Here is a 27,844-nt window from a genome sequence, read left to right on the forward strand (position 1 = left end):
TTCGGCCATTTGATCTTGCTCCTCCTGGCTGGTTCCTTGCTCTCTGCTTTTTGACATGGCTCAGTTCTGAGGGGACTTGTGTGGAACTTCTCGGTGCTCACGCAGGGGCTCGCTCTCCAACTTCTTTGTCCACAACTTCCCTGCCTTCAACAACGTTGGGTCCGGCAGCACTGTGGGTTTCCACCCTCTTGTCTGACCTGGCGCTGCAGTGCAAGGTTGCTGTTGGCCTTTCTCCCCACTCCTTGTTTTCCCCTGGTGGATTCGCAGCTGAATGTGGTCACATTCTCCCATCCATGTCCGCATTTCCGCAGGGTCTTCTTCTCGTTGTCAGTTTCCATTCCAGTCGTTACCGTGTGATCTGTCCTGTTAGGCCCATCTTCCATTCCGCCTCTCAGAGGGCACACGGGTTGGCTGTTTTCTCTTTGTGTTCTTCGTAGTTAGGGTTGGGTGTCGCTCTTCGAGAGACAAGTGGGTTGGGTAACTAGCCCTCCGCTCCCGCCATGACTCCTTGTTGCAAGTTTCAGGGGCGGCTGTGGAGCCGCCGTCTAATGATCGCAAGGTTGGCAGATCGGCGGTTCGAGCCCGGGCTGGCCACATGTCGAAGTGTCCTTGAGCAAGACACTGAACCCCTAATTGCTCCCAGTGAGTGGGCCGGCGCCTTGCATGGTAGCTTGCCGCCACTGGTGTGTGAATGGGTGAATGAGTGGCCGTTGTAAAGCGCTTTGGATAAAGGCGCTATATAAGTGCAGTCCATTTACCATATACCAAGTCTCAGAGATGACGCACAAGTTTTTGTCACAACTGTCAGCGCATGCGCAAAACATGTCCAGCATCACGTACTTATACAAGTTACCATATCTAAGTATTAATACCCACCTCCATCATCACCCTCGACCTCCTCTGAAGGCTTGAGGAAGCGTCCTTTCAGAGTTCCCATGGAGAGGGGAGGCCGGTCACGACCTAAGCCAGGAGAGGACCTATCACTGTGGGCATGATACTCCTGGTGTTGTGGCCTGTCTGATCGGGGTCTACCATCCCGCTCCTTGTCTCTTTCTCTGTCGCTCTCTCTATTTCGACCTCCTTCTCTCTTCGTCTCTCTGTCTCTATCCCTCTGTCTGTCTTGATCCCTCCACTGAGGTCTTTCCCTATTCCTGTACCTGTCTCTATCTCTATCTCCATCCCTCTCTCCCTCTCCACCTCTCTCTCTCTCCTGCTCCATGTCTTGAGGTCTTTCCCTATTCCTGTACCTGTCTCTATCTCCATCCCTCTCTCCCTCTCCACCTCTCTCTCTCTCCTGCTCCATGTCTTGAGGTATTTCCCTATTCCTGTACCTGTCTCTATCTCCATCCCTCTCTCCCTCTCCACCTCTCTCTCTCTCCTGCTCCATGTCTTGAGGTATTTCCCTATTCCTGTACCTGTCTCTATCTCTATCTCCATCCCTCTCTCCCTCTCCACCTCTCTCTCTCTCCTGCTCCGTGTCTTGAGGTCTTTCCCTTTGTCTAACCCACTCTGTCTCTCTCCTGCTATTCCTCTGCCTCTCTCTATCTCCGGGTGATGAGTCCCTCTCCTTTTCGGGTCTCCCCCACCTCTCTCTATCTGTTCCTTCTTCTCTTCTTCTCCATCGCTCTCTACAAACCCCCTGCCCCTCTCCTCTGTTACGTCCAGACACAGCCCTCTCTGCCTCATCCAGTCTCTTTTGAAACTGCTCCATGGACTGTAGAAGACACACAAATACATCTCTCAGTTAAAATGGACTTTGACTCTGTCATGCAGTGAATTTGCTGTTTTCATTATTCAATAGTAGACACATTCACAACAAAAATGATTGTTCTTGTGATGCCAAGCTGGTGTGATTTCTTTGCCTTGCTGTTGTGAATCTCGCATCCACAAGTCTCCCTATATATGTTGAATAATTTGAAATATACAACATCTTCTACACAGGCGGGTAATTTGCTTCGAGAAACAATTATTAGACATATACAATCTTTTCTACACACACGCTGTGATATGTGTGAGCTTTGTGATATGATTTCCAGTAGTGCATAAGCAGAGTGAGCTGCCTAAGTTCTGAAACACAGAGAGACATTTCTCCTGTCAACTTTAGACCGTGTTGACAGTGCAAGAAGGGAATGAACCAGGAAGATACAGCAGTGTGTACGTACGTTAGAGCTTGCAGGCATTCACAAACATGTATATGTGTGTACTCACCCCATATCTCTGTGCCACTATAGAATCCAGGCTGCACTGTTCTCTCTCTGCCTGCTCTCTCATTCTCTGGTAACTCTTCCTCAGCCAACCCAACCCCCCATCATCCACCAGAGCTAGAATGGAAGGGGAGGGGGGGCATAGGAAGGAGAATAGGAGGACAAGGGAGTAGAAAGTGACAGTTAAACTTGGAGAGAGTGTTTATCTGTGAGAAATCAGTGTTCTCAGGACACAGACGGAACATCTCATCCAATTTCCAAAGGGGACAACTGTATATGATAGCATATCAGCCCAATAGAGCTCTCAGGTCTTCTGACGCTGGGTTTCTCTGTGTACCACATGAGAAGAGATTTGGTGAGGCTGCATTCTCATTTTATGCACCCAAATTGTGGAATGCACTGCCAGTTTACATTAGGGATGCAACCTCAGCACATATGTTCAAGTCAAGACTAAAAACCCATCTTTTTAATATTGCCTTTTAATGACTAAATCATTAAATTATAATGATATAATGATCGGAGCACTTTGAGCTGCAAGGTCTGCAGGAAAAGCACTATACAAATAAAAGTTATTATTATTATTATTATTATTATTATTATTATTATTATTATTATTATTATTATTATTATATGTTCCTCCCTTTATCCTTCTCATCATCCTTCTATTCTCAGGAAATTAAAGAGTATCAGAACATTTCAGCAGCCCACTGCATGCATGCCTGCAACTCCTGCCTGCTGGCCTGACCATACTTTTGCCTGAGAGAGCAGAACATGTCTACTGAGTGGAGATAAGCCAGACACCCACCCACCCCTTAGTAGAGCCAAGCCCCTCACTCAGAACTAGTTTCTGTTCCATCATCCCCCCCCCTCTGTCGTCCAGTCTCCCTCAGTGATGCATCCCTCCCCAAAACCCCTGACTCAGACTCTCTTTCTGCCTGGTCTCTCGGTCTCTCTGGGTCTCTCTCTCTCTCTCTCTCTCTCTCTCTCAACTTTCCCTTCATTCTCACATTCCGTCCCTCCCTCCCTCCCTCCATCCCTCCATCCCTCCCTCCCTCTCCTTCTCCCTCACCCTCCACCTCTGCTCTTACCTCACTCCCCCCACCCCCCCACCTTCCCCACTCCCTTTTCCCTTCTCATTCTGTCCATCCTTAATCCCCCCCCCCCCCGACATCATCCCTCCACCTCCTGTGATGTAGTGGTAGATTTACAAGGTTGGGTTTAGCGGTTGGCTGTGGTTAAAGTGTGTCTGTGTGTGTGTGCGTGTGTGTGTGTGTGTGTGTGGCGTGCCTGCATGCGTGTGTTGAACTATCTATCTGTAAGGTGATAAGCCTCCCTGTCTTCTGGCTGTGCTCTGAGAGGGCCTGTGGGTAAAGAGGTCACCGTGTGAAGAGAGGGGCAGAGACTACTTAGGACATAAATCAGGTGGGTGGGGGGGGGGGGGGTCAGAGATCAAAAGTTTAAACGGGTCACTGCATTTCAAAGGGCTGATGCAGACAGTGTTTTGTGTACTAGGGGAAGTATAATATCGGTTCAGAAGGCTTATGGGGGGTAGAGATGTGGTAGTGAGAGAGGGAGGGAGTGGGGGAGAGATGGGGTAGTGAGAGAGGGAGGTAGTGGGGGAGAGATGGGGTAGTGAGAGAGGGAGGTAGTGGGGGAGAGATGGGGTAGTGAGAGAGGGAGGTAGTGGGGGAGAGATGGGGTAGTGAGAGAGGGAGGGAGTGGGGGAGAGATGGGGTAGTGAGAGAGGGAGGTAGTGGGGGAGAGATGGGGTAGTGAGAGAGGGAGGTAGTGGGGGAGAGATGGGGTAGTGAGAGAGGGAGGTTGTGGGGGAGAGATGGGGTAGTGAGAGAGGGAGGGAGTGGGGGAGAGATGGGGTAGTGAGAGAGGGAGGGAGTGGGGGAGAGATGGGGTAGTGAGAGAGGGAGGGAGTGGGGGAGAGATGGGGTAGTGAGAGAGGGAGGCAGTGGGGTAGAGATGGGGTAGTGAGAGAGGGAGGGAGTGGGGGAGAGATGTGGTAGTGAGAGAGGGAGGTAGTGGGGGAGAGTGAGTTTCTCTTAGAGGGTTGACTGTTTAGTCACCAAGGAGTTCAGTTAGGCTTGAGTAGTAGTTGTGTTAGCTACCTCTTTTACTTGCAGTACCAGCCTTCGCCTCTGAGGGCAGGCCGCTCCCCCCGTCCTTCCAGAAAGGGTTCAGCTCCAGTTTATGAAGGCCAGCCTGAAGACAGACACACACACGCACACACACACGCACACACACACACACACACACACCACACACCACACACACACACACACACACACACACACCACACACAAACCACACACACCACACACACACACACACACACACACCACACACACACCACACAATCAAACCATACAAGACGTAAAGTGAGGAAATGTACTTTCATCACCTTTCATTTACAGTACATTTGACATTTCAGTTATTTAACAGACGCTTTTATCTGAAGAGATACAATAACTGCATTCGTACGTAAGTAAATCAAAAATACAACAGTCGTGGTAAGTCAAATATTCGATAAGAACATCGGTAGTCACAGTGCTAGAGAAAGGAAGAAATATGTTGTTTTTTTACTTTCCATAAAAGCACACATCTGTTACACACACTCTCATCCGCCCGCCCACCTGCCCACCTGCCCACACACACACACAGACACACAGACACACAGACACACAGACACACAGACACACAGACACACAGAGACACAGAGACACACCCACCTGTTCGATGACGTGTGCCTTGTCTCTCTCCTCCTCTTTCAGCCTCTCTTTTTCCGCCCTCTTCTCTGTCGTGGACGTGGTTTTCATGCTCAAAAAGTCAAAGGTCATCCACTCATCTCTCTACAGGACGCACAGACGAATGGAGAGAAATGGAGAAACAGAGAGAGGGAGAGACGGGTGGACAGATGAACGTAAGGATGGACAAATGGTGAGACGGTTGGAAGGACAGATGGAGAGTTGATGGACAGGCAGAGGGGAGAGGGACAGACAGAAAGCAAACAGTTAACAAACAAAAAAAGCCCAAGATCTAACACATATGTGTGGTGGCCTGGGAAAACCCTTCACATGGTGGCATTTTGACATTTTCATTTTTTTATATTTCCATAAATTAGAAGTTCTCAGCTATTCATAACTGGTTGAATGACTGAGATAGCCCTTTATTTTAAAAAGTTATGAGCATTTTAATGTATCATGTCAAAAAAAGTGAAAGATGAGAAATGCTGCCCCCATGCTGCCCCCGACTCCTTTCTCCTCCGGGTCGGGGGAGGAGCCTATGCAGATCAGCAGGTCTCGTTTGTCTGCTTGTGATGCAGACAAACTACCCACCACAAAAACATAAAAATAAGTACTTTCTCTTTTGTTTTCTTAAAATGTTTATTCACCATAATGTAGTATGGAGTTCAAAGTACTAGAATACCACATAATATCAAAATCGCCAAAATCGCGATTTCCATCTATTTTTGCTCTTTGCCACAAACGAACGCCAGCGACATCCGACGGGTTTTCCCAGGCCACCACACATAATGCAATTGTACGCAGCCTGTCTCTAGAGAAAACTCCAAACGAAACAATATAGAAATAGTATATTATATTATAATACTCTACAATCTACATTAATACATAAAACATTTATTTTTGCTCAAATACTCAAATGTCTTCAACAAGTTGAATGGAGTCCATCTGAGTGCAAGGATAATAGTTCATAGTTTTTTTGTTTTATATCTTTTGTTTTGAAAGGATCTTCTGGTTTGCATAGGAATGAATTGAACACTGTGTGGATTAGGATGTCACTACCAACTCAGCAAATGTAATACATTTCTCTGCCGGTAACAAACATACCCATAACATGATGCAGCTACCACTATTCTTCACATGAGCGATGGTGCAGAAACTGCATTGCATGAGCTGGATTTACACTAAACTAACTTACTGTTTTGCAGTAAAACCATATAAACACATTTCCAGCCACTTTCTTTGCTGTATCAATTGAATTCATTGTTGCAAACACAATTATGGATGTGAGACAGATTATTTTCCATTAAGGGATTCTTTTTGGCCACTTGGTTGTAGAGCATCTCTACCAGGTGAAAGACAGCACCACTCTGTCCTGATGGCTGGGTGCAGGGTGAGGGGACAGTACTGTTACCTGGCTGATGGCTGGGTGGAGGGTGAGGGGACAGTAGTTACCTGGCTGATGGCTGGGTGGAGGGTGAGGGGACAGTAGTTACCTGGCTGATATCTGGGTGGAGGGTGAAAGACAGCACCACTCTGTCCTGATGGCTGGGTGGAGGGTGAGGGGACAGTAGTTGCCTGGCTGATGGCTGGGTGGAGGGTGAGGGGACAGTAGTTACCTGGCTGATGGCTGGGTGGAGGGTGAGGGGACAGTAGTTACCTGGCTGATGGCTGGGTGCAGGGTGAGGGGACAGTAGTTACCTGGCTGATGGCTGGGTTGAGGGTGAGGGGACAGTAGTTACCTGGCTGATGGCTGGGTGGAGGGTGAGGGGACAGTACTGTTACCTGGCTGATGGCTGGGTGGAGGGTGAGGGGACAGTAGTTACCTGGCTGATGGCTGGGTGGAGGGTGAGGGGACAGTGTTGTTACCTGGCTGATGGCTGGGTGGAGGGTGAGGGGACAGTGTTGTTACCTGGCTGATGGCTGGGTGGAGGGTGAGGGGACAGTGTTGTTACCTGGCTGATGGCTGGGTGGAGGGTGAGGGGACAGTAGTTGCCTGGCTGATTGCTGGGTGCAGGGTGAGGGGACAGTGTTGTTACCTGGCTGATGGCTGGGTGGAGGGTGAGGGGACAGTAGTTACCTGGCTGATGGCTGGGTGGAGGGTGAGGGGACAGTACTGTTACCTGGCTGATGGCTGGGTGCAGGGTGAGGGGACAGTGTTGTTACCTGGCTGATGGCTGGGTGGAGGGTGAGGGGACAGTAGTTACCTGGCTGATGGCTGGGTGGAGGGTGAGGGGACAGTAGTTACCTGGCTGATGGCTGGGTGCAGGGTGAGGGGACAGTAGTTGCCTGGCTGATGGCTGGGTGGAGGGTGAGGGGACAGTACTGTTACCTGGCTGATGGCTGGGTGGAGGGTGAGGGGACAGTAGTTACCTGGCTGATGGCTGGGTGGAGGGTGAGGGGACAGTAGTTACCTGGCTGATGGCTGGGTGCAGGGTGAGGGGACAGTACTGTTACCTGGCTGATGGCTGGGTCAGGGTGGAGGGTGAGGGGACAGTACTGTTACCTGGCTGATGGCTGGGTGGAGGGTGAGGGGACAGTAGTTACCTGGCTGATGGCTGGGTGGAGGGTGAGGGGACAGTAGTTACCTGGCTGATGGCTGGGTGCAGGGTGAGGGGACAGTACTGTTACCTGGCTGATGGCTGGGTGGAGGGTGAGGGGACAGTAGTTACCTGGCTGATGGCTGGGTGGAGGGTGAGGGGACAGTAGTTACCTGGCTGATGGCTGGGTGAGGGGACAGCAGTTACCTGGCTGATGGCTGGGTGCAGGGTGAGGGGACAGTGCTGTTACCTGGCTGATGGCTGGGTGGAGGGTGAGGGGACAGTAGTTGCCTGGCTGATGGCTGGGTGGAGGGTGAGGGGACAGTAGTTACCTGGCTGATGGCTGGGTGGAGGGTGAGGGGACAGTAGTTACCTGGCTGATGGCTGGGTGGAGGGTGAGGGGACAGTAGTTGCCTGGCTGATGGCTGGGTGCAGGGTGAGGGGACAGTACTGTTACCTGGCTGATGGCTGGGTGGAGGGTGAGGGGACAGTACTGTTACCTGGCTGATGGCTGGGTGGAGGGTGAGGGGACAGTAGTTACCTGGCTGATGGCTGGGTGGAGGGTGAGGGGACAGTAGTTACCTGGCTGATGGCTGGGTGGAGGGTGAGGGGACAGTAGTTACCTGGCTGATGGCTGGGTGCAGGGTGAGGGGACAGTAGTTACCTGGCTGATGGCTGGGTGGAGGGTGAGGGGACAGTACTGTTACCTGGCTGATGGCTGGGTGGAGGGTGAAGGGACAGTAGTTACCTGGCTGATGGCTGGGTGGAGGGTGAGGGGACAGTGCTGTTACCTGGCTGATGGCTGGGTGAGGGGACAGCAGTTACCTGGCTGATGGCTGGGTGCAGGGTGAGGGGACAGTGCTGTTACCTGGCTGATGGCTGGGTGAGGGGACAGTAGTTACCTGGCTGATGGCTGGGTGCAGGGTGAGGGGACAGTGCTGTTACCTGGCTGATGGCTGGGTGGAGGGTGAGGGGACAGTACTGTTACCTGGCTGTTCACGGCTGGGGCAGGGCTGTTCTCTGTGGGCTTGACCTCAGGAATCTTCCAGGCTTTAGCTGTGGCCTCTGTGCGGGGCTGGGCTGCTTCAACCCATTCATCCCCTGACACCTGGGGTAGGGTGGAATTTAGAATGAGAATTTTGCCATTTAGCAGACGCTTCTAATCCAAAACGATTTACAATTACAGATTACAAGGACATTCCCCCTGGAAGTGCCTTACTCAAGGGCACACTAGCGGTGGTGTTTCAGGCTGGATTGGAACTCACAACCTTCCAATCACCACTCCAACTCACTATCCACTAGACCACCACTACCCAGGTAGAGTGGGGTAGAGGTAGTGAGATGTAGAGAGAGAGAGAGAGAGAGAGAGAGAGAGAGATAGAGATAGAGATAGAGATAGAGATAGAGATAGAGATAGAGATAGAGATAGAGATAGAGATAGAGATAGAGATAGAGATAGAGATAGAGATAGAGATAGATAGATAGAGGGAGGGACTGAATAAGAGATAGAGATAGAGAGAGAGAGAGAGATCACTTAAATCAAAGTGAGGCAGGAAGGATCCATTCCTATCGTCGTGAAAAGGAAGGATCCATTCCTCTAGTAGTGAAGAGACTCCCATGTCTTCCTGCCGCTCACCTCGGAGCTGTCGCTGGACGCATCTCCTCCCTGAGCGCTCCTCTTCTCCTTCTTCCCCTTCTTTTTCTCCTTCTTGCTCTTTTTGGACTTCTTCTCTTTTTTTTTCTTGCTCTTGCCCGAGACTTCCTGTGATGGACGGAGAGACAAGTGAACTTGTTGGGACGTTCTCTCTAGTAGGACGCTCTCTCTAGTCTCCACTAATGACCATAGTAACAAAATTAACACTAGAACAGCCGTGCCTTTTTTACCTACTATAAGAGCCGTCTTTACAATGCTCAAGCTGCTATTTACACACAATGACCACTAGTTGGCCGCTTGTAAATTAGCCTGCCTCCTACACAGAAAAACAGCCAAATAGCTTTATACTAGCTTATCCTGATGTGATTTTGAAAATGTAAGGATACTGGGTGGTGGTAGAATGCACATATCTAGGAAAAGTCATGAAAAGAGGGTCCTGAAATTTGATCGAGTGCAAAGATATAAACATTTTCTTTCTCTCACAGGGGTCAAATGACCCCTCATGGCATTCCAGTTTCTCGAGTGGAGGGTTGTGGCCCATTTGTGGTCCATATACTACAGCAACAAGACCCTCTAGAGTAGTGGTCACCAGGTAGATCTTTGAGACTTTCCCTGTAGATCTTTGATTGATAAAAAAATGAAAAAAAAAAAACAAAAAAACTTTTTTTTTTTTTTTAATATATAAATACACAAAGAGCCTATGTTTTGCACGCGCCTCTCTCTCTCTCTCCCTGTTAGAGTTAAAGACGATGTTTTCATAATGTTAAATACTCTATATAATTCTGTGAAGGTTAAAACAGGATTATCACTGTGTAAAATTTTGCACAGCCTGTCTCTGGGCATCTGTTAATGATTGTGTGACCCTTGTGACACTGTTTGTGAACTTTTCCTCCCCTGCTTATCAGATTTCCATGACACTTTTCGAAAACAGGTTTTGAGTCGCCCACGGCCACATCTGTTAATGATTCGTTCTGAACAACACCCCACTTTTCTAGGACTCTGATAGGATCACAAACTGTCTCCTCCTTTGCATTCTGTATGAGAATAATGACATGTGTGCCTTTCTGTTAAGAATAAAATGACCTGCTTTTGCAAGATAAGGCAGTCTGAATTCGGAGTCTCTAAGGGGAGACTTCGCATTCATTCTCCTTGCAAGAAAATAACGATCATGATGAACTCCGTGTCTCTTTGTTGTTTAAAGTCTACTACGGTCTGTTTGAACTAGCGACGGGTTAGCATGGCTTGCTTTACAAACAAGCTGAACAGAATATAGCATTTAAGCCCAGAACCAGAACCCGACACTCTCTCTCTCTCTCTAGCAAACTGTTGTGTCGCAAATGCTGCATGAAAGTGACCAATCAGATAAGAGAATAGTACTGCTACGTGACTCGCAAAAAAAACATTTGTCAAAATGGTTTTCCGGGATTCTACAACAAAGGTGGATTTCTTCACTCTTTTGCACTTAAAGGAGAAAACGAGGGGTGTGGATATTTACAATGAGTAAAAAAAATATGTCGGTGAAAATGACATACCCATTCATAAACTAGTGGCGATTACTACTGACGGGGCCCCAGCAATGCGCGGTGCGCGCAATGGATTTATTGGACTGTGTCGTAATGACCCTGATTTTCCCTCCTTCGTCAATTATCACTGTGTGATCCATCAGCAGGCCTTGGCTGGTAAGGTGTTGGACTTTTCCCATGTAATGACATTGGTGGTGAAACTAGTCAACTCGATTCGAGCGAAAGCGCTTCAGCACTGCTTATTCAAAGCGTTATTGGACGAGCTCGACGCTGCTTACGGAGACCTGCTTCTCCATGCTGATGTGCGGTGGTTGAGTCGCGGCAAAGTGCTGCAGCGATTTGTCGACTTGCTGCCCGAGATCAAGACGTTCCTGTCGACAAGGCAAGTGGTAGTAAATATTTTCATAAGCAAAGGACTTAAATTGGTGTGGAAAGTCAGATCTTTACCTTTTCTTTTTACTGTTTCCCCCTGCTTTTATATTCATTCTATGCATGTATATGTTTTTATATATGTTTTTATTCACTTTATGTTCTTATTCCTGTTGTAAAGCACTTTGAGCTGCATTTCTTGTATGAAAGGTGCTATATAAATAAAGCTTTACTTACTTAGGCCTACTTACTTACAAGGAACGAGGAGCACAAGGAACTGGCAGACGATGCGTGGCTACTGGACCTGGGGTTCCTGACAGACATAACCGCAAAACTGAACGCACTCAACTACGAGCTGCAGGGAAAAGACCGACACCTTCCCCACATGATAAGCACAGTAAATGGGTTCAAGGCCAAGCTCGGTGTTTGGACCACACACACCTAAAGAATGGGAGGCTGACACACTTTCCCAACCTGGAGAAAATGGCACAGGCCTTGGAAGACAATGATGCTTTTCACCCTGAGCAGTACTGTGCTCCCCTGGACAAACTGGCAACAGAGTTCAATCGGCGTTTTGGTGAGTTAGATGTCATGGGAGATATTGCTGCATTTGTCTCAAACCCATTTGTGCCCATTGATATAGAGCAGGTAGCAGCCAAATTCCAGCAAGTATTTACTTTGCCAAGTGGAGTTGACATGGAGATGGTTGATTTACAAAATGACATAGAGCTGAAAGCCAGGTCAAGGGACAGTGACTTTTGGGGACTTGTCAGCAGAGAGAAGTTTCCTCTTCTCACTGCATGTGCACTAAGAGTGAGTGCCTACTTTGGATCCACATATCTCTGTGAAATGTCATTTTCACAGATGAAAATAATCAAATCAAAGTACAGGAGCCGCCTTACTGACAGACACCTCACAGACTGTCTCAGACTGGCAGTCAGTAGCTATGAGCCAAACGACAAAGCACTTGTAGACAGTATCCAGTCACAACCATCACACTGACTTGAGTGAGTAACATGACTGTTTCGATGTGAAAAGTAATGCTGCATAAGATGACTGCACTTAGCACTGACTGAGACACAAGTACACATTACAGTTCTACTTTATAAAATGCTATACTTGTAAATATGTTTGTCAATGATAATAATATGAGAAAGTACACATTAGTTTTACTTTTGTTTTGATGTGAAAAGTGATGCTGCATAAGATGACTGCACTTAGCACTGACTGAGAAAGTACACATTACAGTTCTACTTTATAAAATGCTAATTGTAAATATGTTTGTCAATGTTAATAAGTAAGAATAATAATTAAGTCAGTCAAGTGTCAAAATGTCAAGAATGTCAGCTAACGTTACTATGAACAAAATGATTTTATCATACATTCCTCCATTCCATCATTCCATGCCTTTATTTTTTTGTGTTGTAATGAAATGACATAATCAAACTTTGAATTGAATTTCAGTTATTTGTTGTTGCATCAATTTTAATGTTGGACCAATGCATTGCATCTAATTAAAATACAGGCAAATAAACGTCATTAAGTTTAAAGTACTATCTTGGCTGTCTTTTTCTCTCAACGCTTCAATAGGTAGATCTTGCCTTCACCAAGGCCGAGGTCAGGGATCTTGGGCTTAAAAAGGTTGGTGACCACTGCTCTAGAGATTACAGTGAGATTAACCAATGTCTTGTTTTTCTTCTGATTTGCATCATAGTCGCAGTAGGTCATGCTTTCATAGTGGCTACTTGATCCTATGCTCTGGGTAGAGAATAGGGTTGACAGAAACATTGATATTTCTTCTTCAGTCCCGAGGTGGTGGTGACCTCACCTGTTGTATCTGCTGCAGCCTCAGGTCAACCTCTGGCAGCATCCATGTGTCCTCTCCCCTCTGTCTCTTCAGCTCCTTCTTCCTCTCCTCCTTCTCATACTGCTCCTTCGCCTGAGGGGTGAGAGAGAGGCGGGGAGGGGGGGAGAGGGAGAGGGATTGACTGAGTTAGAGGGAGAGACGGATCAGGGAGAGAAATGGGTTGGAACAGAGATGTTCTATTGTGGAGATAATGCAACTTCCATGATTCATTCCACATGGGAAATGAAGTGAAGCTGGACCGGGCCCCCAAATCGGATGCTTTGCACACACAATTGATTTAGCAGCACACTATAGCATAACAGCTGCACGTTGCAGAACAAATACAATGAATGTCAGGACAAGCTGGCAGGTCCTAATGGGATGTTGAAAGCTGCTTATGTGAATACAAGTACAGTACAGTTCATGTTCTAAATGCTGCACCCTTAATGGATGTTTATTTGATTATGTTCTTTATTGAGAGAATATTCATTTTGATCTACTTTTCAGTAAATTGTAGACCTACTTATGATTAGTAGGTTGCAGCAGCAGTGACAGACTTTGTTTTATTTAAGAATGACAGACCCACTGTTTGTTTAGTAAACCACTTTTTAATAATAATAATAATAATAATAATAATAAATAAATAAATATAAAAAAAACTTTAAAACCGAGGTACGTACCGAACCAAACTTTTGGTGAACCGTTACACCCCTATATCAAATTATTATTATAACAATACCAATATTGTTATATGTAATGTAGGCCATCTCGCCCACCCCTATGTGTGGCTGCTACTTTCTCCTTTAGCTACCTCTAGTGAATACTCTGTGTCATTATGCTCCTCTCCTCTAAATACATTCCTCAATCTGAGGTTGTCTCTTCCCTGTGTGGATTTATGAAGTCAACAAAGCTGTTTGGGAGATAACGCCCACCTCAAAGAAGGGACATACTGTAGGGCAATGACCGAGTGAGCATATTTGTAGGCCTAGGTGCTTAATTGAACATGCACGTCTGTGTGTAAAGGAGGAGGCTTTTAACTGTGTTAAACAGTGTTTCCTGGTACATACAACCCCTTATCTCCAAATAACAGTGTTTGTCCTGATGGTTCTCGAGCCTAACGGCCCTTAGGGGGGAGGAGTCTATCTCCTGTTTCCGTAGCGTGAGGCGGCTTTGATGGACAAGTACACCCCTTGGACATGACGCTGGGATGTCGCAGGGTCTTACCCCCGATTCAACCCTTAATGCTGAGTGCCAAGCAGGGAGGCTTCGGGTACCATTTATATATTATAGTCTTTGGTATGACGCGGCCGAGGATCGAACTCACGAACTCCCAATCTCAGGGCGGACACTCTAACCACAACACTGACATGTGTTACCGTAGCCCCATTTGTGACAAGGATTATTAGGTGGGCTTGCTTAAGCAAGTCCAACTATTGTTCTTCGACTTACTTATTATTGAAATTCTTCCACCTGCCTCCACTCCTCCTACAACTTTTAAGCTATTCACGCAATCCAACTTCAAAATGTACAGAGAGGTCTAACCCATGTTGCTATGACATTTGGTTTTGATATCTATTCAACGATACAAACATGAAAGTGCACAGGTCTATGGAAAACAAAAGATGACATTTTTAAACCACTGCGGATCTTACACCTTATTAACACCATGTCAACTATATAACGCCATTCATATAGTGCCAAAAAAATAAAGCCAGGGAGTTGTCACTCACAAAGACGTACCCCTTTCTAGGTTAGAGTTTCTTGCCAAGAGTCTTGCCTACCTGTCTCCAAATGTCTAGCTAACATTTCATAGTTGCCACGATTAGAAGAGTTTGCACTCTCATCGTTACCACAAAATGCTAATTCCTGTTTGGCTCGGAAATGGGTCGTATTAATAAGGTCCACTCTGCTTCTTGGCAACAGATGACGCTGGTCTGTGCTATTTCCTGATTGGCTTTAGAGAAACATCAGACGTTCCATAAAGTCTGGACGTTCTGCTGAGATTTGGTCTCAAATTTGATGTCAAATCGCTGGCGGTTCCTTGCGACTCAAGTTCAGTCTCGTTCCGTCACGTCGCGTCGCATAGATCTGGGCTTTAATCTCAAATTCATGGGATTTATGCTATAATAACACAGAGAAATGTGAGTGTGTGTGCTCACATACAGTATTTCTGTGTCTACGTACGTGCATATATATCGACGCACAAGCATGTGTTTTTGTTACCAAACTCATTTTTTAAATAAATGGCATAGTTGTACACTTGAATGTCTGCTTGCCATTATTGTTCCTAGACTTCTGCTTTCATAGCTAGTTATTCATTAAGTTATTACTAAAACTACAATAATAATCGAATGCACAGGCAATTATGTAACATGATAAAGAGTAGATACATTTATTTAGTCTCAGAGTTACAACCGGCCCTTTGAGGGCAACCATGTGGTTGGTGGTGTGGAATAAAAAATAATAATTAATTGACTGATTTGTAGATTTGCTGTAGAATAATAATATGGATTAAAATGATTTCACTAGCCTACTTCTTACAGTACAGGACGACTTCAACAAGTACAGTACACTGAGAGTCTATGAAAGACATGCAAGCCTACACTATAGAAGTGTCCACACCTCTGACCTGAACTTTGTGTTACAGAATGACAAGGTGAGGGGTTCTGAGAGAACTTGATGTGAGCACTTCAGGTATTTGTCATTGTCATTGTATAAGCAATTCTATTTTATCAACATAGTATTTCCTAAAAACGGTGTGTTGGTAACAGTGGGCAATCATTTTAAATGTACTGTCTTCTATTTTTATTACAGCTTTGATGCCCAGATGGGATGGGAAGGAACTACGCCGAAGTCCCGCTAGATGCTTTATGGACTATAATGATGAACGCATACACAAGGACACCAAATTATTATTTTTTACCATTCTATTATTGTATTGCTCAATTGTATCTTGCCAAAAATGTTCCAGCTCCACGAATTTTACTCTCTTGTACTTGTAATGGGATATAAAAAAAAACTTTTGGCACACATGGCAATAAGAAATCATGAACAATAATTATTAATATTATTATTATTATTATTTTGCAATTTAAACATGTCATCCTTGCAAGTTTGTTTCCTGAGGGTTAGCTGATAATAACCCCACTGACAGATGACAGGTAGTGTAATGACAGGTAGTGTAATGGAGGAGTGATTAGGGTGGAGTTAACCAGCTATTGTTCCCACCCATTACCTCAGTGAAAAAAAGGCTGCTTTTCTCAGCACAGTGATTTGGGGGGTATCTATCAACATTCAAATATCCATGACTTCTTCAACTTGTTTCAGATTTCAATGTATGACATATCATTTGAAAGCTTACAATCTACCCTTTCACAATCTGGGGAAACAGAAAAATGTTCAGATTCAGCAAACAACCAGGACCAGCCAAACTGTTCTATACTTTAAGGGCATACAGCTGTATCCGTAGCTGGCCCTTGCTAGCTTGCTAGCTAGCTAAGGTAACGTGGCAGCGCACACCATAAGACACCTTAGGAGTCTCACACACTCTCTCACCCTACAGACAGAGAGGCATCATCATATGAACCCATCATACCTCCTGCACCACCTCCTGTCTGGCCTCGCGTTTACGCTGCTTTCTGTCTGCGATGCTGTGAGTGCTCTCAAAACTAGCTCCGCACGAAGCCATGGCGCTGCCGTCAACTCGTTCTGCCCAACTGTCGCAAAACACACGACAACAGGACGAATACTGCATTGTGGTTATTGTAGTCCACTGCAACGGTTACTGTACTACAGACTGCATGTCTAATGATGATCAGTGTAATATCGAAGATGCTATGTTATGTAGATCATGTGGTGATATTGAGTGATAGTGGCATGTGATCAACTTCAGCAAATAACTTCAGTCAAGACTAAAAACCCATCTTTTTAATATTGCCTTTAAATGACTAAATAATTAAATTAAGATGATAAAAACCCATCCTTTTAATATTGCATTTAAGTTAAAAAATAATAATTAAATTAAGATTATACTAATTAGCACTTTGAGCTGCAACGTTTGCAGGAAAAGCGCTATACAAATAAAGTTATTATTATTATTATTATTATTATTATTATCAGCAACAGATCGAACATTAGATAATATGATATGATAGTAGGGTTATGTGGACACCTCCAGTACAGAACCAGCATGGCTAAATTTAGATGAGCATATCATAATCAATCAGGAACGTTGAGGCACTAATGGAAAGGCATTTATTAGATAGAAAGCTAGATCAATACTCTGGACGCAGACATAAATTCCATCTTTAATTTTCTCAAAATGTCAAGTGCTTATCTGCTGCCAGACACAACCGTTGCAGGACAATAATCGATACACAGATAAAACCACAGAGCACAGTCGAGTCCAGTCTCAGCCTGCTCCGCTAACAGGCTGGCCCACCGGTCTCGGTGGACCAAGCCACATCCACATTTACCAGGAGCTGTTCTTCAATTATCACAGTGAATAATAGCCTCACCCCAGCCGCAATCAAGAAACCATTATCCGGAGATCCATTCTGTCTTGACCACGTCTGTTAAAAGTTATCTTGTATAGTCTAGTTTAGAAGTTATCTTATAATGTTAGGTGGTCTCCAGAAAGCCACAATCCTGGGCAGGACAAATGCGGCCCTGAATACTGATACAGGGGATGATTAGGAAACATAAAGACCACACTTTATAACAGACACTGGAGAAGAATAGGGCATAGTAGAGCAAGGATATGTGGAGGAATACAGAGAGAGTCAAGAGGTCTAAAAACACCTGACAAACTTTGATTTTGGGATTAATGGGGACTCTTTGTTGTTAATGTAATATATATTACAAATTAATATTAATATTAATATATTATAACAATGGTAATCCACATTGAGAGGTGTTGCATTCAACAGCCTACGGCCACTTCTAAGACTTGATTAAACAACAACGTTTGAATGAATGAAATCAGACTAGGCACTTAATGAATCCCCATTTTGTTTTTCCCATTTTTCATGATTATTTACAATAATCAGCGATATTAAATCGCTTCATTGGGTCTCATAATTGTCTTGCATAATTGTCTTATCTGATGAGGCAAAAAAAAACAAAATCTCCCTCAATTCAATACAACTTTATTCATCCGAAAATGAACAATAGCATACTCTCTGTTAATAAACCCATTTACTAAAATCTTGATTGTGTGTGTGTGTGTGTGTGTGTGTGTGTGTGTGTGTTTATCTGTCTCCAGGAGTCTTCTCCAGTATAACACACCAGTTCCCTTGGTCATGGTAGCTACTCTGCACACTCACTCCTCTAACCCTGCCACACAGCTCCTCTAGCTCCCCCTGCTGGAAGACATGGTAATAGCGATGAAATACAGGACCTGGGCTGGGAGCTGAGCCATGAACATTAGCAGTGGGGAGGTCTGATGTCTTTTTTGAGCCTCCTCGACCACCCTGTTTGCCTACTCCCTTCCCCTGGTTACCATGTCCTGTCTCTCCTCCTGCCCGCTCCCCCCCTCCCCCCTTAAGATGCCAGGGGACCAAGAGGTCTTGGGAGTCGAAGGCCGTGCGGTTGGTGTGGACCCTAAGCTTGGGCCGACTCTCTTTCTCAGGGGGGACCTGGTTGCAGTCGAAGTTGTTGTCCGGGGGGTTCTCACTCCCGACCTGCCCCTGGTCGTAGTCTTTGCCGTTGCCTGTAGGACACTCTCTCTCCTGGTTGCAGGGGCCTGTAGAGCTGCCTCCGGGCCTGTGTGCTGTGGGCTCTCTGAGGTATTTAGACGTCTGGTCGTTGTGTTTCTGTTCCAGGGCCCACACGTAGATCAGCGCCCTTCCTCCAGGCTTCAACAGCCTCACCAACTCCTCCACCGCAGCCAACCGCCGCTCCTACACACACCACACAAAGGAAATCATAAAACAACAGTAACCAAACTGTGTGTGTGTGTGTGTGTGTGTGTGTGTGTGTGTGTGTGTGTATGTGTGTGTGTGTGTGTGTGTGTATACCTTTGTAGAGAGGTGGTGAATGACAGCTATAGAGATGCAGGCATCGCAGGTCTCTTTGCGTAGAGGAACATTGAGAGCGTCAGACACAAAAGCCTGGAAGCCTCTCTCTGAGCAGATCTGCACCAACGCACTGCTGCGGTCACAACCCACCTGCAGGGGACAGACACACTCAATGGAATCCTAACACAGCCTGTAACCAGGGAGTAGCTGAAAAGGACTGTATAATTTAGGAAGGGGCTGGTTATCTAACTAATGGAGCTAAATAGGCAGTATAGGAGGATACAGGCAGGGGGCGCCAGCAAACCGTTAGACTAGCAGTTAATGTCGTTAGCATTAGCAAGGGAACTAGCATTAGCATTAGCCTTCAAACAACTAGCATTAGCATTGGAGCTACAAACAACTAGCATTAGCATTGGAGCTACAAACAACTAGCATTAGCATTGGAGCTACAAACAACTAGCACACGGTATTACATATGAACAACACATTTATTACATGACGGTTGTATACATCCCCATATATACATTCCCTCCCGGCCGGCCACACACACTCTCAATCACTCACTGATAGTCTCTGGCCTGAACAGGCTTATAGTCCAGTGGCGTGGTGCGCGTTGAGGCCTGGTTGAATGGCATGTGCGTCGATGAAGTGGTCCGCGTCGAAGCTCCGCTGGAGTCTGTGTTCGCTCGTGGAGGCGACGATTAATGTCCAGCTGGCGTCCCGCTTGGTCCAACGTTGAACACAACTAAAACGGGCTACCGTGGTACACTCGATAATCACTTCGGGTGGTCCGCTTCAGCACGGGGTGCGTGTCACGGAATCCGCCATCTTCGATTGACTTCGTTGCTTTCTCTCGTTCTGCTTCTCTCTCGTTCTGCTGCTCACCACACACTCTGACTCGCGGACTACTTCCGTCTCTTATATAGGCACCACCGAACCCAACATCCGGGCCACGGACACACCCCGGATATACTACGTCATCAAATATATACAGAAACATTACAATAATAATACATATACCTTCATAACGTACAGAATAGTATAGAAAATAACAAAGAAATAACTGGGGCAAAATAGGGCTGGTTTGGGGAAACTAAAACTGGCACTAAAACTGTGGGCCTTCACAACAGCCGCCCCATGAAACCCTCGGTTTCAGTTAACTAAGAAGGCACACTGGCTAGGCTGCTCTAGCAGCGTGAAGTAGGAGGTGATAGTGTCGACCACTCTGCCTGTCTGCCAGGCGGCGCGCGGAAGGGACTGGTCCATCACCAGTACCACGGCACCTTCGGACATCTTGTCTCTCTCCCTCAGCAGAATCTTCTGCTTCTCCTCCTTCTCCAGGGCGCGGATGTGCTCCTCGAAGCAGATCAGAGCGTCTTCCTTGTCCATGTTCTCCAGCGCCTCGTACTCAACGAAGGTGGGGTTGTCCAGCAGGTACTGCTGGGCCTCGGACCAGGTGGTGCAGTGGGTGACGTTGGCCATGTTGTCCAGAATGCTCGTCAGCGCCTCACAGTTCCTCTTCCTGAGCTGCTTGGCTTGTTCCTTCTCCTTCTTAGCCTTGTAGGCCTTAAACGCTTGCTTCTTCTCACTCAGCTTGGGCAGGGCGCTGTAGAGTGGGTCGTTGATGATCATTCTCATGGCTTGCTCCCATGACTCGTTGGATGAAACACCCTTCTCCTTCAGAAGCTCTTGGAAGGCCTGCTTGGCCTCCTCTTTTGAGTTCCACTTGTACGTTCTCTTCGCCAACTCCGGCCTTTCCTCCTTGGAGGCGTCTACCATACGGGCTGAGACTTCCATGGCTGACGTGTACTCGACGGAGTTGACGGGTGCGTCAATGCTGACCTCGGCCACGTGAGGGTGCATGGCCACCTGCAGGTGTTCCTCGGCAACAGCTGTTGCCGCCATGGCACGGTAGCGCCACCACCGGGACTCCTTAGTCTGGGAGTTGTAGTAGTAAGGCTTCCCATCCAGAGACTTATGCTCTGTCCACAGAGACTTCTTCCTCGGTTGGTCATCCTGTGGTGAACCATTTGTGGTACTAACTGTTCCAGGTGCACTGGCAGCAATAGATTCCACTCCAGGCGGTCCGGTTGGTTGGTTTGCTTCTTCGGTTCGGACATGGAGGGATGACGTAGCTCTCCCGTCCCTCTCTCTCCACTCGGTAGCGCCTTGGAGGGCCCACCCAAGCGCCGTCTTAACAGCCATCGGGCAGCCTCGTGGTCCTCTCAGCGGAGGACGGAGCGACACGATCAGTTCAGCGTTGTCCGAGCCGATGAGAAGGGTTGGCTCCGCTCCTTCTATCGGATGTAGGTCTACTCCCCGTAGGTGGGGATATCTTGCGCGTAACCTCTCCAGGGGGTAGTCGTAGCGGGAGAGCGCTAGCTGGTCGGCGGTGAAGACATTCTGAAGCCGATGTCTATCCGACGGCCGCCCCGCCGGGGAGATAGAGAAGTTGATTCTCGCCCCGGTGACCTCTTTAAGGTCGCGACGTATCGTGCGCAGAGTCAGCTTCTCCGCAGTCCCTTGGAGCCCCAACTGGCGCACTGCCCCCTGGAGAAGGATGGTCCGTTCCGACCCGTCGTCTAGAACGGCGTACGTGTCGTACACAGCGTTGTTGTGGTGAAGTCGGACCTTCACCACCTTCAGTAGAACCTTGGAGCCGCTGCTCTGTGGCGAGTCTAGGTAGTAGACAGGGGTTTCCTCTTCCGGTGCGCGACCGGACCTAGGGCTTCTGTTGCCCTCCGTGGACCTGGCGAGGGAGACCTCGTGTAGGATGTGGAGGTGGACCTCCTCACAGCGGTTGCACTTCCTCTTCAAGGTGCAGTTCTTCGCCAGATGGTCGCGCCCACAGTTCCAGCACCTCTTGTGCTCCTCGAGCCACCTCTGCTTGGCCTCGGTACTCAGGTTGTTGAAGTCACTGCACTCATTGAACCAGTGCTCGCTGGGGCAGTACGGACATGGCGGTGGACCTCTCCGTCCCTTTTGAGGGGGTTGAGAGGAATCCTTTCCCTCAGGTCGGGTGGTCCTCTCTCTCCGAGGCTCCTCCTCCGTGTGCAGCACTCCTACTGGGCGTCCTCTGTTCGAGCTCGGCCCGTCCCAGCGGTCTCCCTTCTCCCTCTCCTTCTTCGGCTCAGCGTAACCCATGGCGTCTACGTTGGTGTCATGCACTTCCTCCAGTAGGAACTCCGCGAAGGCAGCCATGCTCAGACCCAACTTCTCGGGGTTACGAACGCGCTGCTGTCGCCGGAACCTCTCCTGCCGGAAGCGTGGGATCTTGCGGAGCAGCCGCTCTACGTTGGAGGTGCTGTTGATCTCGCTGGCGCCAGCTGGGCCCTGCGTCTTCAGCATCCCAACCAAGGTGTGCACGCGGAGCGCGAAGTCATCCAGCGCCCGGTCATCCTTGATGGGGGCCTGCTGTTCGAGGGCTTGCAGTTCAGCAAGGGCGTGGTTCCAGGGACGACCGTAGCGGGCATCCAAGTCAGCGAGCGCTCTGGTGTAAGGTGTCGGTGCGGAGGCATGGGCCAGTACCATGTTGTGGGCTCTGGGGTTCCTCACATGCTGAAGGAGAATCGCATATTTGTAGGACTCGGAGCAGGAGTTGTCCAAGAGCGTGTCTAGGCAGATGCGTAGCTCCACATACTGGCTCCTGTCCTCGTCCTTGAAGAAAGGGAACTTGGGTCCCTCCACCTGGGGGAACATCCTGTAGTGGATCATCGGTGCTGGAGTGACGGTCTGGGTGTCCGGCCTGCATGCATTTTGGTACACTGGAGGACCTAGGGGTGTGCTACGCTCTTGGGGGATGGCTCCCCTCCCGGGCAGCGACGCTGGCTCCCTCTGGGCCGCGTAGCGGTCGGGTCCCTGGTCCTCTTCCTTCCAGGTGGTCAGCTGGGCCTGTAGTTGGACAGTCATGGCGGGGGTCATGGAGCCATCGGCGGGGGGTTCAGGAGATGGCACTCGAGAGGGCCGTGCGGATGATACTCTGGAGCTACGGGCCGACGGAGTTCTGCTGAGGCACACGTTGCGCATGGTCTGCATCATTTCCGCCATCTTCTCTGCGTGCAGTTGCTCTCTCGCCATCTGCCTCTCCGCCGCGCGTTCCGCCCCCTCCATCTGGAGGCGCTCGCGCTCGTACTGGATGCGTTCCCTCTCTAACGCCTCCTGGCGCTGCCTCTCCGCCGCACGTTCCGCTCCGTTCATCTGGAGGCGTTCCCTCTCGGACGCCTCCTGGCGCTGTCTCTCCGTCTGGAGGCGGTCGCGCTCCATCTGGAAGCGTTCACGTTCTAGCGCCTCCTGGCGCTGTCTCTCCGCCGCGCGTTCCGCTCCGTTCATCTGGAGGCGTTCGCGTTCTAGCGCCTCCTGGCGCTGGAGGCGTTCACGCTCGAACTGGAGTCGTTCCCGCTCTAACGCCGTCTCGGCCTGTTGGCGCTCCCGCTCTAACGCCATCTCGGCCTGTTGGCGCATATATTCGGACAGCGGGGCACTACTCCCTCTGGAGTGCAGGCTATCCGCCCCAGAGGCAGAACTGCCCACGGAAGCCCTGGACCGGTAGGAAGCCACTGAGCGGCAGGAGCTAGGTCTCGAGCGCGCCGTACTGGGAGGCAGATCGTTAAGGCTGAGGCCCTCCCTCTTCCGCCCGCAGGCGCTGTTGGACCGGGCCTCTCCTTCCTGTTCTTCCGTTTCCACGGCAAAACCCTGCGGTTCTGCCATCTCATCCTCAGGCTGGTGCTCTTTGAGGGCTGTCTCAGTGCTAGCCACCCGCGCGCCGGCGGACACCTCGGCCTCTCCGACCACTGTATCCCGTGGAGTGCGCTCCTCGCTACCACTCGGTGAGCTTTCGAGCTCAAGCTCATACTCCTGTAACCTCGGAGGCAACCGCGGGACTCTCTGTGGTCGTGGCTCTGGCTCAGGGGGCGGAGAAGGGGGGGTAACTGTCTGGTCTGGTTGGCTGCGCTCAGCCATGCTATCACTACACTACCAATCCGGCTCGAATGACCAATTGTAACCAGGGAGTAGCTGAAAAGGACTGTATAATTTAGGAAGGGGCTGGTTATCTAACTAATGGAGCTAAATAGGCAGTATAGGAGGATACAGGCAGGGGGCGCCAGCAAACCGTTAGACTAGCAGTTAATGTCGTTAGCATTAGCAAGGGAACTAGCATTAGCATTAGCCTTCAAACAACTAGCATTAGCATTGGAGCTACAAACAACTAGCATTAGCATTGGAGCTACAAACAACTAGCATTAGCATTGGAGCTACAAACAACTAGCACACGGTATTACATATGAACAACACATTTATTACATGACGGTTGTATACATCCCCATATATACATTCCCTCCCGGCCGGCCACACACACTCTCAATCACTCACTGATAGTCTCTGGCCTGAACAGGCTTATAGTCCAGTGGCGTGGTGCGCGTTGAGGCCTGGTTGAATGGCATGTGCGTCGATGAAGTGGTCCGCGTCGAAGCTCCGCTGGAGTCTGTGTTCGCTCGTGGAGGCGACGATTAATGTCCAGCTGGCGTCCCGCTTGGTCCAACGTTGAACACAACTAAAACGGGCTACCGTGGTACACTCGATAATCACTTCGGGTGGTCCGCTTCAGCACGGGGTGCGTGTCACGGAATCCGCCATCTTCGATTGACTTCGTTGCTTTCTCTCGTTCTGCTTCTCTCTCGTTCTGCTGCTCACCACACACTCTGACTCGCGGACTACTTCCGTCTCTTATATAGGCACCACCGAACCCAACATCCGGGCCACGGACACACCCCGGATATACTACGTCATCAAATATATACAGAAACATTACAATAATAATACATATACCTTCATAACGTACAGAATAGTATAGAAAATAACAAAGAAATAACTGGGGCAAAATAGGGCTGGTTTGGGGAAACTAAAACTGGCACTAAAACTGTGGGCCTTCACAACACAGCCCGTCTAAAGACGAGACATAGAAAACAGATCTAACAGATCGAAATGAAGTAGCATTTACCCATTTTTTTACTTTGCATCTACCCTCAACATGTTCAACATGCACTCACCGCAAACACGTCTGGGTTGACCCCTAGGTACTTCCCGTTCCCGCAGCCCACGTCAACGAGAACACTTCCTGGTCGGAGCGAGGACAGGAAGTGACATACTTGTGGCCAGGGGGAGTGGCGCGTGCTGCTGAAGTGACAGGCGATGGCGTCGTACACGCTGTGCACGAACTCCGCCTCCAAGCGGGCCGCGTCACCCTCGTTGCTGGGTAGGGAGGGGGGTGAGGGGGAGGGGGGTGAGGGGGAGGGGGGTGAGGGGGAGGGGGGTGAGGGGCCGGAGGGACGCTGGCTGTCACAAGAAGATGGGAAGGCTGCAGGGAGACAGACAGGCCCAGCTTCACACAGGTTCATCCAAAGCCCGTTTGTCAAGTCAAAAATGTAAACAGTCGTCTGGTGTGCTAAGCAATGGAGACATGAACGCACTTGTTCAAAATCGGCAAACCCAACTAAGAAGCTCACCACAGTCGCACGGTGTTCGGCGGACTTTGCGGAAGGTGAGAGAGGTCCTAGTGCCCCTCCGGCTCAGGGTCAGGTTGCTATGGTTATCAGAGGATACTGCAGCAGGGGACTCTGGGTGGTCAGCTGGGACCACATCAAACTTCCTGGGAGTTATACTAGTGACACAGAGAGAGAAAACCTCTTTGACTCTCTTTCTGTCTCTCCTCTGTCCTCTCTCTCTCTAACCTCCCTCATTCCCTTTCATTCTCACCCATGGGTCCATAGGTATCTGCTCTCTCCCTTCATCACCAGTAGACTCCGCCCTGGCAACACCACGGCAACTAAGGGCCCATCGGGGTGACGGAACTCCATCACCGTCTGCAGTGACATTATGTAAAGTAAAAGTCATATCAAAGGAAGTTCCTGAAGAAACTGTATGTGTTCTGCACTGTAGGTCTTCTGCTGTTTCCATTCATAGCCCTAACTCGACATTCCGGGTTTTTTAAGTTTTTGACTTACAGAAAGCTGAATATTTTAAGAAATATGAAGAGTTGTATATTAAATTGGATTTGAATCTCAAGACCGACTTCACCAGTCAAAAACCTTTCACTTTTTGGCCCTGAAAAACTCCCTAGTTGCTATGGTTGGGAGTATGTTTGTCTGACTGTATAATGAAGCACCAACCAAGGGGATAACGTGTTATTTTAAAAAATGTATGACTGTATTGAAACGGACACCGTAGTTTTTTTCATATACCGCAATATTACAGTATTACCGCGGCCGCCCAACCATAGAAAACGTATTAAAGCCGATTATAAAGATGAATGAATCACCCTGCCCTTCAAGATCATGTATATAAGCGCACACATAGTGTACAGTAAGATCATTATTTACAGCAAGATGTATGTGATGTATGCACACGTATACACGTCAGAACACACACACAAACGAACACACACACACACACACACACACACACACACACACACACACACACACTATTCATATCTACCTTGGCTCCCAGGCTCAGGGAGAGGATGGTATCCGCAAAGGCAGAGTGAGTGTCAACATGAGGAGGGATACCTAACAACAAGAACCACAGAAACACAGCTTAGAAACGTAAATGGACGTGTTTTTGAAGCACAGCGGTATCACAGATGAAAGGCCTATTAACAATCTCTGTGGAAACTGTTGAATAGTGGGATTCCACAGGTAGATTATCAATCTCTCAGCAACAGGATCTGCTTTGGGACACAAGGCAAGCCAAGGACAGTTTATTTGTAGCACAAACGCACCCAAAATATAAATGGTGATATTAGATGACTGAGGCATGTACTTGATGAGGTTTTATGTTTTTCTAAAGAACGTTAAAGTCTTTAAAGACGTTTCCTGTTGTTTTATGACGTTTTCTTAGCCCCTTTTTCATACGTTTGACCAGAAGTCTCAAGGCTCACAAGTTGAGTTGCCCTACAGACCGTCTCTGTTTAATAAGGCACCTTTCATGAGGCAATAACAGATCTAAATGAATGAATGAATGAATTAATTAATTAATTAATTAATTAATTAATTAATTATCTTTATTGTCATTGTAACAGGTACAACAAAAGGTACAACGAAACAAACAAACACAGTCCTAAGATAATAAAAAAAAACTATAATGAGACATAAATAGACATAAGTAGGGCGGGGTATAAACAAAAATAGGGGGATAAGTGATCGGTAGACATCTGAGAATGTATCTATTATGTGAACTTTACTATACTTCTATACACTATATAGCCTATTCACAGGGGGGTATATAGACAGGGGGGAGTTAACATGTAACTGTGTACTTTTATAAACATATGACCATATGGACTCGTAGACATATACAGTATATGGTCATGTTCTCACATGAAAGTCCGAATCTTGAGCCGGAGCAAGTGGATGAGTTTGCAACATTGTTGCATAAATTATTTCTCTGATTTGCGTTCTCTCAGCCCTTTATGTAAACAAAGTAACATACGCAATCGAAGCAACAGACGGGGTAGTTGATTGGTCAGAAAAATAGGAAATTGCCCGTTCATCCTGATCAACACGCATGCGCTGTTGTTTTCCTATGGACTGCCTCAATGCGTCGTTTCTAACCGGAGCGAAACCACCCTTTTCAAGCGGAGCATCCGTTGGTTGTTTGCTGCGGGAGCGACTTCGCACGTTTTCACAGCTACAAACGACGCAGAGCAAAGCGAATTTTATCCTAAACAAGTGAAGCAAATGTTCTAGTGAGAACACACCCTATGACTCCTTATAAAAGGGTTCGATTGGTGAAACCAGTGGAATGGGAAGCTCACACTAATGTATACATTCACATACAGATCAGTGATGGAGATGTGTGGGACAAGGGCATCCAGTATTCAAACAGGGCCTTGGTTTCACTGTAAACCTAGTAACAGGGTTCCTACAAGTTTCAACAAGTC

General features: G+C 48.0%; 2 protein-coding genes across 2 annotated transcripts in view; both read right to left on the reverse strand.

The window, feature by feature from the left end:
• cwf19l2 (CWF19 like cell cycle control factor 2) overlaps positions 1–16,580 on the reverse strand; it is a 42,812-nt gene extending 26,232 nt beyond the window's left edge. Inside the window, exons 1-9 of the mRNA XM_080543648.1 lie at positions 16,485–16,580; positions 12,872–12,982; positions 9,134–9,259; positions 8,486–8,605; positions 4,946–5,065; positions 4,325–4,418; positions 2,209–2,321; positions 1,660–1,714; positions 877–1,158 (exon numbers count right to left, since the gene is read on the reverse strand). Of these exons, the coding sequence (XP_080399774.1) occupies positions 877–1,158; positions 1,660–1,714; positions 2,209–2,321; positions 4,325–4,418; positions 4,946–5,065; positions 8,486–8,605; positions 9,134–9,259; positions 12,872–12,982; positions 16,485–16,577 (1,114 nt within the window). The 5' untranslated portion in view covers positions 16,578–16,580. The remainder of the gene's footprint in view (positions 1–876; positions 1,159–1,659; positions 1,715–2,208; positions 2,322–4,324; positions 4,419–4,945; positions 5,066–8,485; positions 8,606–9,133; positions 9,260–12,871; positions 12,983–16,484) is intronic.
• Positions 16,581–18,138: 1,558 nt separating this feature from the next.
• Positions 18,139–27,844, reverse strand: part of LOC308168307 (tRNA (carboxymethyluridine(34)-5-O)-methyltransferase alkbh8-like) — a gene marked incomplete at its 3' end in the record, with an annotated part of 12,290 nt that continues 2,584 nt past the window's right edge. The window contains exons 7-12 of the mRNA XM_080542838.1: positions 26,401–26,471; positions 25,660–25,766; positions 25,410–25,564; positions 24,954–25,261; positions 18,907–19,056; positions 18,139–18,789 (exon numbers count right to left, since the gene is read on the reverse strand). Coding sequence (XP_080398964.1) covers positions 18,139–18,789; positions 18,907–19,056; positions 24,954–25,261; positions 25,410–25,564; positions 25,660–25,766; positions 26,401–26,471 — 1,442 coding nt within the window. The remainder of the gene's footprint in view (positions 18,790–18,906; positions 19,057–24,953; positions 25,262–25,409; positions 25,565–25,659; positions 25,767–26,400; positions 26,472–27,844) is intronic.

Source organism: Nansenia antarctica (genome assembly GCF_963989245.1).
Source record: "Nansenia antarctica genome assembly, chromosome: 12".
NCBI classification, from domain to species: domain Eukaryota; kingdom Metazoa; phylum Chordata; class Actinopteri; order Argentiniformes; family Microstomatidae; genus Nansenia; species Nansenia antarctica.